The sequence below is a fragment of the Cicer arietinum genome, unplaced genomic scaffold (genome assembly GCF_000331145.2).
Source record: "Cicer arietinum cultivar CDC Frontier isolate Library 1 unplaced genomic scaffold, Cicar.CDCFrontier_v2.0 Ca_scaffold_5757_v2.0, whole genome shotgun sequence".
NCBI classification, from domain to species: Eukaryota; Viridiplantae; Streptophyta; class Magnoliopsida; order Fabales; family Fabaceae; genus Cicer; species Cicer arietinum.
In genome coordinates this window covers 1,890-13,051 of record NW_027339404.1, presented here as the reverse complement: position 1 = coordinate 13,051, position 11,162 = coordinate 1,890, and the positions used below count along the sequence as shown (strand labels likewise).

Below are 11,162 nucleotides of genomic sequence, written 5' to 3'. Positions count from 1 at the left end.
ATATAAGTTTTGATTGTTCTTTTCGGTTATGCTCACAATCTCGCAAAATATTTTTAAGATTTGATAACATTATTTTCACAAAATAAATTGATAATTTGTGTCCATTATTGACTTTGCGACCAAGCATCCATATCAATACAATGAGGATTAAAATTTTAAAATAAATAATTATAGGATCAAATCTAGCAACAATTTGTTAAACGAGTAAAATTCATATGAGCTTTTATAATTACAAATTCGACAAGGATGAACTAAAAAGATAAGACAATATTTTTAGATCGAAAAGAAAATGTAAAATATTTGTCTATCATAAAGCTTCAATACAAACAATCATATTGGTCAAAGTTGAAAAGACGAAGATTTCGTGTGTGACTTGTAACAATGGTGGTATAGTGAAGTGGCGGTGGAGTGTAGATCTAATAAAGATGGTGGTATAATGAATTTCTTTTCTTTTTTTTTTTTTGTTTGAAGAATAAGGAATTTCTCTTTTTCATCTACAAGAAATAGAATTTAAAAGAAAAATTAATAAAAAAAAATTTTAACTTACTATCAAGTATCATCGGTCATTAATATAGGTTCGCCATTGAATATTTTCTTTTAGATCTATACTATAGGCTCCTCTTTTTTATATAAATATTATTCAAATGTTTATTCTCTCGCCTCCAATGTTCTCAAATACTACTGGTTTATATTCTTCAAAATACACCTTCAGATTAGTCAATTTAGACAAAATTTATGAGTTTTTATGAAGACTTGAGGATGATAAAAGAAGCTTTCATATTATCTTTAAAATTGAATTATTTAAGTACAATAAGGAATGATAACAGTTGGATAAAACCAGTTTTGATAGGTGCAACAAAATGATAGGTGCAACAAATCCAGACTTCCAAAGTTCTTGTGGAGCGAAACTCTTAAGAAGAAAGTGTATGTATCGAACCATGTTCTAACTAAAGATGACGCAAAAACTCCTTTTGAGTTATTTAAATGTTAGAAACCAAGTTTGCGTCGGTTTGGGGATGTCTCTTTGAAGTAAGTCTACAAACCACAAGAAATAAACTAGACCCTAGGACTATAAGTGGGTACATTATTGGATATGTCGAAAAATCTAAAGGATATATATTCTATTGTATATCTCATAACACTAGAGTTGAAGAATCAAAAAATGCAAAGTTTTTTGAAAATGACTTGATTAGTAGGAGCAATCAATTTTAGGACATTGTTTATGATAGAAGTCATATTGATGTTCAACCTTCCACATCAAGTAGGATATTGATTCTCATTCACAATACCCCTAAAGTTCAAACAAGTATTGGACAACCAATCATTCAAATTCCACATGTGGCTGATGAAAATCTAGTAGATGAAAATATTCAACAAATTCCAAAAATTGTTGAACAAATAGTTGAACATGTTGATTCAACATTAAGAAGATCTACTAAAGAAAGGAAGTAATTTATACTTAGTGATTATATGGTATATTTATAAGAATCAGACTATAACATTGGTGAATTACATGGCATGTAATGGAGTATGGGATTTGGTCGAGTTGTCTAATGGTTTAAAAGTCATTGGTTGTAAATGAGCCTTTAAGACTAAGAATATTCATCAAACAATATTGAGAGATATAAAGCAAGACTTGTGGCTAAAGGGTTCACTCAAAAGGAAAGAATCGATTACAAGAAGATTTTCTCTCTTGTAAGTAAAAAGAGTTCTCTTTATATCATTTTAGCATTAGTTGCTCATTTTGACTAGAACTAGATCAAATGGATGTGAAAACTACATCTCTTAATGGAGATCTTGAAGAAGTGGTTTACATGAAACAAAAAGAAGGATTATCTTCTAGTGGTGATGAGTATTTGGTATGCAAACTTAATTGAACTCAAACAAGCTTCCCGTCAATAGTATTTGAAATTTCATAATGTCATATCTTTATTGGAATTCGTAGATAACATTATGGATCAATGTATATATCATAAGGTCAATGATAAAAGTTTGTTATATGAGGTGAAACAATTTCTTTCTAAAAGTTTTGATATGAAGAATATGAATGACACATCCTATGTCATTGACATTAAGATACAAAGAGATAAAGTTCGTAGAATTTTGGACTTGTCACAAGAAGTATATATCAATAAGGTCATGGACAAATTTTGGATGAAAGATTGTTCACCAAGTGTAGCATCCATTATGAAGGGTGATAGTTTCAATTTGAACGAATGCCCAAAGAATGATTTTGAAAGGGAACAGATGCTTGATATTCTATAGGTTTTTTATGGTTGAAACCTAATGTACCCTCAAGTATTGACAAGGCTAGACATTGCATTTGCAATTGGGATGCTAAGTAGATATCAAAGTAATTCAGATATGGAAATCTAGAAAGTTGCAAACAAAGTGACGAGGTGCCTTCAAGGAACCAAAGACTATATGATTATGTATAGACGAACTGAAAATTTGGAGGTTAAAGGTTACTCTGATTTAGACTTTGTTGGTTGCATTGATTCAAGAAAATCAACATCCAGTTACATTTTCAAGTTAACCGATTGAGCTATTTCTTGGAAAAGTGCAAAGCAAACCTTGACCACTTCTTTGACAATAGAAGTTGAGTTTGTATCTTATTACGATGCTACATCACATGGTGTATGGATGAAGAATTTCATTTATAGGTTGAAAAATGTGGATTCAATTTCAAGACCGTTGAAGATGTATTGTGACAATTTAGATGCAGTCTTTATGGCTAAAAATAATAAAAGTGGAAGTCAAAAGAAACATATCGACATCAAGTATTTAGCCATAATAGAGTGCGTTAAAAATTAAACAATTGTTATTGAACATATTAACTACACAAAAACCTGATATCCTTAATATATGGTAGATATAGATAAACATAAAATTATGAATAGATGAAATAGTAAAAAATAGAATGCAACTTCTGGTTAAAAAAAAAAGTAATGTGATAAGAAAGAGAGACTTATCCAACATTGTCCAGATGATGATGTTCTACTTCAGTTATTTGCCTAATTAGTTAATTATGAACAGTTGGATATAGCTATATATAAAATTGAAATTAGTACTGTCAAAACAAAAATTAGATTAGTTGAATTTTCAAGTTTCAAGCATTATAATGTTTTATAAGTTCAAGCAAAATTAAACAGATGCGAAATAGCATATAAACCTTTTTTTATGGTAAAAATATTTAGGACGAGATGGTGAATCAATCTTAACTTTAGACTTTACAGTTGAACAAGCAACCCCATCATCAGTAAACAATTTTATGACATTAAATTTCTTTTGTATTTTGGGCATGCGTCAAAGAAGCTGCATTTAAAGACAATTGGCTGCTATCATCAGCCCTTAGAGAAGATATGTCAAAATCAAATTTTTAGAAGCTTTTATGTTCAAACCATCTCTTTACTTTATCATTCAAATTTCAGCGCAGTAGGTTATCATCACTATTTCCCCACACAGGGGCATAGGATTAAAGCAGTCATGTAAATCTGGAAGGTTACACACAAATCATGATTAATCAGGGTCAATATAGATTAACTGCAGCTATAACTCAATAAAGACAAAAGAAAGGGTTTTACAAAGGGAAAAATATAAAAATAATATCATAATGTACATTGACTAGCACAAAGGAGTCACAAATGATTCAGAAAAAGGTACAACAAAGGGGCGAAAAGGCCAACAGCTTGACTAGAATATTCAGCCTTTACTAACTTCAACCCTTCCTCACAAAATGGAAGCTCCCTTAATGTATGTATACATTTTGTATTTTCCCTGTATCTGTAAATAGACATTGCACCCCAAAGGGATCTCTATTTCATGAATTCTAAAACCTTCTGAGTTATATCTTCAAGGAAGGAAACAAAACCCATCACACTTGTAAGACCACTTCCATCGACATCCTGCTCTTCAATCAGAAAGTTCTCGAAAATGGAGGCATCATCCTGCCCTCCTCGAATAAAAATGAGTTTAGGAGTGATGCATCTCTCTTTCTTCAATTTGTTGATTGTAGTCCTTAACAAACCTGACAATGTATTTTGCATATAATTTCACAATTAACTTTTGCCAATTAACCCAGGGCAGACAGAAGGAGAAAAAATAGAGAAGGCTTACAATCATGGGGTGGAGGAAAAGGAAGAGTTTGGTCTGCAGTTGAAGAATAAAATACAATCAGAATTGTGAATGCATCCAGGAAAAATATTGGACTGCCACTGGTAAGCAGTGCAGCACGACTCAAGGAATGGCGAGGATATGCTTGTTTGTCTGGAGTAGCATATGATGTCAATACTGGATACACAGCACGATGAAGGGAACTTGGTTCCAACGCACTACAACACATAAAAATGAATCACATAAATCAATTCTTGAATACAGAAATTCAAAACAACAAACCAATGTTTCAGAAGCTCTGCATTTTTCTTCTTTAGTTACACTTTCCCTTAAGCACTTGAGGGTCCATTTATGAGAGAGAAAGAGAAAAAAAAATATAAAAAGCAAAAAGGTGCCTTGAATATTTTAATTACTAAATCATTTCTCTTTCTCTCTCATAAATGGACCCTCAAGTACTTGAAGGATCCAAACTACCAATTAACATCCCATATCCTTATCTTTCAACTCACTTTTGCACACTAAATTATTGTGATTACTCGTGTTAAAGCTCTACTAAGACAAGGGAAACAAATTTTAAGCCAATTACAAACAGGAAAACTGTGTTCTAAGATAACCTTTGTTTCTAAATTAAATGTACATACACTGACTTCAAAATCCATTATGAATTATGGTTGGTACTTGGTTCGGCATTGAGATTTAAATCCACTATTAACTATTAAGTAACAATTGTCACCAAACCAAGGAGTTATATCGGGTATCATACAGTTTTACTTTATTGACTGCAACTAAATTTTCTTTAATGCTTTCCATATGTTACTTACTAACATGTGGACATATATTAACAAAATCCTCAAACATTTTGAACATTAATTTTGTGTCTTAGACTTGAGTTCATTCAGTTTTATGTCAAGTCTATTTCCTTCCACCAGACATTTATGACATGATCATGCAAACTCTATTGCTCAAATAAACATGAGAGCATCAATTACCTAAAAAGGCATTGCAGATAGATGCGGTAGTCGGGATGAACACCTTCTTCATGAAAGCGAAGAAGAGGGTTTCGAAGGAGAGCAAAGATTAGGCGCGGTAGGGACTGCAGTTGAGGACATTGAGAGAAGGCAACATCAAGCTGAGATCTTATTGAATTTCCATTACTATACTGAACAAGTTTATAAGCATCATTGTACTGTGCTGCAAGGATCACTAGCCATTCTTGAAGCAAGAGTCTACCCTCCCGAACTCCTTCCTCCAAAGACGCAAGTATAACCTGCAAAGCACAATACAAGTAAATTAAGTTGAAAACAGAGAACTCATTATAATTATAATTATCATTTAAAAGTACAAGACAAGAGAATACTGTTTTTGTGGCAATTCTATATTATTAACAAAAGGTGGCAGATTTAAAAAATACGAAAGCATAACACATGATACACATCAGAAATAGAATAAACTCGAACAGCAGAGCAGAAAACTAGCATCAATCCAAAGGACATACAATTCAGGTTGATTGTATAATTACCTTGTGCACGAGCAACGATAGAACAACTTCAGGATCACAGCTGTCATAAAGTTCGTGAATGTTCTGAGCAACACCGAACTGCACTGTTCGGATCCTTAGCCGGCGTTGAAGGGAATGATGCTTGGTTCTGTAACACAAAGCAGAACACCAACAAACCTCAGGGGAGACATAGTTTATGTCCAGTGATTAAAAAAAAAAAAAAGTGGTACTGTAGTAGTTTAGAAAAAGTAACTTGACCATGAAATGAAACTGCAACACACAAATACAATACATGATATGGAAAACATTCATACAGGAAAATGTGAATATATACCTGCTTGTAGAGACCCCTCCTGAATTGGAAAGCTCCTGGGGAGGAACTACAACTGAGTATTGGAATGCAATCTGGAGTGTAGGAACGTCTGATTTACTTCTATAAAAAATAAATGGTAAAACTTTATCTAAACAGGAACCATGTCATAGAAGTACTCCTATCTTGTGGTAGAAATTATATCAAAACATAGAAGATAGTTTATGTTATTGAAGATCAAATATATTCAACTACTTTTAGCTTAACAAATTTCTCTTGCATTCAATTCACATGCCAACAAGAGTATTATATGTGTATTAATCTAAAGCCCAACAGTTCACCATGATTCCAGGAAAAAAAATATGGATGCCTAATCTTTTGCAACTCTAAGGTTTCATTGTACGAGAGAAATCTAAAGGCAAGCATCTCATGAACAATTTTGTCACATTCTGATTTCTGATATAATTATTCAAGGGCAGTTTAGTTTCTTTCATTAAGAAATAATGAAATATGTGATTCAAGTTCCGTAGTTCACAGAGTAAATATAAACATCATAGGATTATTTGAGCAATTTTCAACAGGTATACTCTTGAAACTAAGGCACAACACTGAAAATCACATTATTGTCTAGCGAAAGCAGTGTGTACTGTGGTAATATAAGATTACTTCGACTGCTTCGATTGGATTGTCTTAGTTTGCAAAAATTACAAGTTATTTTCCCTCTGCAAAATCCAGCAGAAGCAAAACAAAGATCCAACAGACCAAAAATGGTTAAAGCTTAGATGCACAAACAAACTATAAAAGGGGCCATGTTTACATTATGCAAAACCACACACTCAATAATTGACAGAAAAACTAAGGAATTTTGAATTTAGCTATTGGGACTGTCTTGCAACAAAAGAGATAAAGTCTGAATAACACAAGTACAAGGCTTAGACATGACATTTTCAACTTCTTAATGCACCCTTTATAAACAGTCACACATTAACAGTGTACATGAATTCAAGTCATAAAGTTGAAGACACGATAGTAACAAGTAATGATTTATACCTTGAAAATCCAATGTTGTTCTCAAACACAAAGTCATAAGCATATGTAGCATAAGAATCACAGCATATGACGTGTTGAACATTTTCATACTGTGGATCTGGAAAGAAGTGACCATACTGCAATACAAAACTAAATTATTCTATAGATTATAAGATGCAAAATTGAGGATTACAAATCCATCCCATACAGCACACTTACAGAATTGCCAGGTTTAAATTCAGTTGAGGTTCTTAATCGCAGGACACAACCAAAAGCATATGGCCTACTCAGCATTCGATACCTGCAAACAGAAAGACATAACAATAGTCGCCCAAAGTGATATTTGTGAAAGTGTTTACATTAGATATCATTGATACATAAGATGATATAGCAACATTTCTGATTTGAAAAACATTTAAGTTTAATTATCAAATGCAAGTTCACACTTATCACTAAAGGTATGTGATTGATAAAAAGCATAAGTGGCCAATGTAATTGGACTTGATTACTTTAAAAGATGTATATATGATAATAAGCATTCGTTTTCATATGGTTAGCACAACAATATCCAAGGGATTAATTAAGGAGAAAAATGGTATAATACCCACTCTAACTGAGATTGCATTGAAGACACAGAAAATCAGCAAACATTCAATAACTGTCTCCGATTGATACATATCAAACAATTGAAATGGTTTTACCAGTACAAAATGTCTAGAGATATTAACAGATGAGACTTACATGTCCTGAGGCAACGTTGAATCCTCAGTACTTGTATATAAAAATAAGGAGCCCCCACTTTCAATACTCAGAAATTTTAGGGACGCCAAATCAGTGTACTCGTTTGTTACAGCAAATACGTCAACACATACACCTGCTTGAACAGCAACAGCAGCCTGTGAAACACATGTCAATTCTTGCACTACTAGGAAATGGGAGATAGCATTAATAATAACAAAAAGTTAATTACCAAATCTTTATAAAACGGTGTCTGCTCTGGGAGTAAAGCGCGATCTGGATCCTTCCTTTGGCTTGCATATTGCTCACCATATCGTCTTGTGTCCAATTGTCCAGCCCCATAATCAGGGGGACCAGACAAGAATGCAAAGATTCTAGCTGCAGTACTCAATAGAAATCATGTCTAGTTGAATCTTTGAACTAAGATTGAACATTAAAGAAACAAATCATAAATGGTGAGATTTGTGGATAGTCATACAAACCTAATGCAAAAGTGTTTCCATATTCAGATCCAAGGTAACCGCAGAGGGCTTCCATTGCCACCCCAAAACCACGCCCACCTAGCAGAACACCCTCCAGTCCTTGACCTGCTGCTGTGGTTCTCTCCCATGAAGTTGTTGGTCTAAGTGTTTCAAGTGCTGATGCAATACGGTCCTTACAAGTGTCCACCTTCAATAAAAACAAGGAATTCAGATTTCACACGGTTTTCCAAATATTGCAATCTTTATGCTTTAACATCAGAACATGCAACCCAGAAATAAATTAAAAAAAACAAAAAATATATCATTGTATATGATTAACGTACGGGAGCCAGAAACTGTAACAAAGGCATGACATCTTCAAGCTCAATTGTTAAGGTTCCCTCTGCCTCAGGAGGGATGAAAACATTTTTCACAACAGGTATTGGACCTTGAACATCATACAGTCCTAGTTTGTGGCTGAAGGTGGCAAGCCCAAAAAGTGAACCAGGAGCAAGAGCTACAATAGAACAAAAATAAAAAATAAGAGCAACATTCAAAAAATATACCTTATGCAGGAAATAAATATATATATAGTTTGACCAACAGAATACCTTCCAAAGCTGCCAGCAATGCACTTTTCGTGAGCTCCAGAAACTCCTCTGAAGCTGCAGTGAAACCCGAGATTTTTTATTTTAGTCACAATTACAATTACAAAATGTTAGGTCTGCCTATTTAGGAACTGAATCAAGGCTGCAAAGAAGACAAGTAGAGGCAAAATACAATGCTTCAAAAAAATAAAATTATATCAAATCTGGGGCAATTTTCTTTACCTTGATGATTGCATCCTTCTATACATTTCAAAAAGACAGAGAATAGGCAGAAGGTTGGGTATGAAAGGGTAAATAGATCAATATTAGGACTAATTGTGCATTCACGACCTCCTCTACCCACAAATTAGATATTAGTCTAACTAGTAGTAATTATGGCTTGTTGTACAATTGACAAAGTATGACACATAATCTAATAAACATTGCCCAGGCTTTCTTTTTCTTTTACCACTCACATTGAATCACAAAACATGATTTTATTTGAATTCACAGTCGTGAGTTTAACCCTCCAGTACCACATTCTAAAGCAAGGACAAGTTGATATTACAAGTTCTGAATCAAACGACAAATGTGCCATATAATCATTAGGATTCATATGTTCCACACAAAAATACAAACCGCCATAAGCAAATTTGCCAACTTAAATGTAAGTGAAACATCACACTGATCTGGTACACACCACTAAATCATTGTTAAAAATTTACAGGCCCATGTGGACGATCTTCTAACGCGTGAGAACTTCTCAACTGAAATAAGTATTTGATCCTACTCTATAAGAAAAAGTCCTTATAAGTTTATACAACTTTAAAAAGTTGAAATCAGTATTAGAGAGAAGTAAATAGTGGTTGTTTGGATCCATGGTTGAACAATGCAAACTCCCGTTCCAATGCATGTAACTATGGAAGCTACAACTTCCAGCTTCAAAATCATCACATGTCCATGTGTTTGCCGCGGCTCCAAACACGCTAAAAGTTGATTTCAACTTATATTAAAAGTTATTATTTAAAAGACATTAGTTATTTCAATATCATTTCAACTTCTCTTTTCCCAAAAGTTATTGAAAACTCTATCCAAACAAAGTCATGGTCCGCGGCACCGACCCCTTGATTTCATTCAATTAATTTATTTTCCCGAAATATTATCGGTGTCGACATGTCAATGTCGTGTCCAAGTCAGTATGTGTGCTTCATGTCCAAGTCATAATCAATGAACCAACAAAACAACTACAAAACCTCACTGAATCATCCCATTGTCAAAACCCAATTCTACCACAATTAACACAGGAATAAGCTGTAACTTGAAGCAAAAAGCAAGTAATCTTACATGATAAGTCAATGGCAGCAACATAAACAGGACAAGCTTCCAATGCAGCTTCATCAGATTCTTCTTCTACAAAAATGAAAATCCAAAACGGTCAAATTCCAAAAACCCTAAGCAAAAGCAAAAAAAAAAAACACAAACGCAACAATTGTAACCCTTACGCGGAGGCAATTCGAGATCTACGAATGAAGACATCATCTCAGCGCAAGATTGAGGACGAGAATAGCGTTCGATGGCGTCTGAAGAGAGGCCGTTGAGGTTTCCACAGAGGGAGCAAGACCACGACCATTGTTCAAGTTCGCAGTAAGTGTTGAAGTAAGCCCAGCAATTCTCGCAACGGGGTAAGAGGTCGCCGCCGGATCCGTATGCCGGAGATTGACCGTTTTCGTCGGAGGCGGCAAAGGGTGTGACGGTTACTCCCCATAGGAGGCCGGAGCCTTCGCGTGCGTCGGTGTCAATCGGGAACCGTGACACTGTGGCCCTCACCGCCATGTTTTCCGATCCTCAATCCTTACACACACACTGTTGTTTCTCTTGTGTGTGTGCGCACCGAGTTAGACTCAGACTCGTTTAGCTACTTGACTCACTTGATTTTATGTTCTTACTTTAGAACTTTGATTATTTTTACAAAGGCTATTGCAATTTGCAACAAAATTTATTTCATTCATAGTTTTTAATTACCATTTTTTCTAAAATTAAATGTTTCTCGTCTTTACGATATATTGTTTATTTTTTGTTTTTATCGTTATGAAATTTTGACTAAAGTATAATTTTAATCTTATTTTTATTTTTATTTTTATTTTTAATCATTTTTTATATTTATTTTAGTCTTTAATAAAAGAATAAATTTATATAATTTTATGAAAGATATATAATTAAAATAATTATTAAATACAAATTAAATGATTAAAACAAAAATAAAAATCTAAAACAAATTAAAAAATAATAAAAAACAAAAATGAATATTAAATAAAAATTAAACAAGCAAAATTATATATAACCTAAAAAATTTCACTAAATTTTATTTCTTATTTATTTTATGGGAGGTCTCTTTATTTTGCTGTTTTCTTGTTAAAAGATAAATG

General features: G+C 33.4%; 1 protein-coding gene across 2 annotated transcripts; it reads right to left on the bottom strand.

Annotated features, from left to right (window-relative positions):
* Positions 1 to 3,516: 3,516 nt before the first annotated feature.
* On the bottom strand, positions 3,517 to 10,707 carry LOC101491138 (protein transport protein SEC23 D-like). 2 transcript variants are annotated; one of them, XM_004517234.4, is made up of 14 exons: positions 10,239 to 10,707; positions 10,081 to 10,146; positions 8,761 to 8,814; positions 8,494 to 8,666; positions 8,171 to 8,357; positions 7,921 to 8,066; positions 7,692 to 7,846; positions 7,170 to 7,251; positions 6,972 to 7,087; positions 5,946 to 6,044; positions 5,633 to 5,759; positions 5,103 to 5,380; positions 4,117 to 4,331; positions 3,517 to 4,027 (listed from the first exon to the last, which is right to left on the bottom strand). In XM_004517234.4, the coding sequence occupies exons 1-14, from the start codon at positions 10,567 to 10,569 to the stop codon at positions 3,816 to 3,818; spliced, it is 2,241 nt and encodes a 746-aa protein (XP_004517291.1). In that variant the 5' UTR covers positions 10,570 to 10,707; the 3' UTR covers positions 3,517 to 3,815. The 2 variants fall into 2 exon arrangements, with proteins under 2 accessions (XP_004517291.1, XP_004517292.1); XM_004517235.4 differs by having other exon boundaries at positions 5,946 to 6,041.
* Between the last annotated feature and the right edge of the window lie 455 nt (positions 10,708 to 11,162).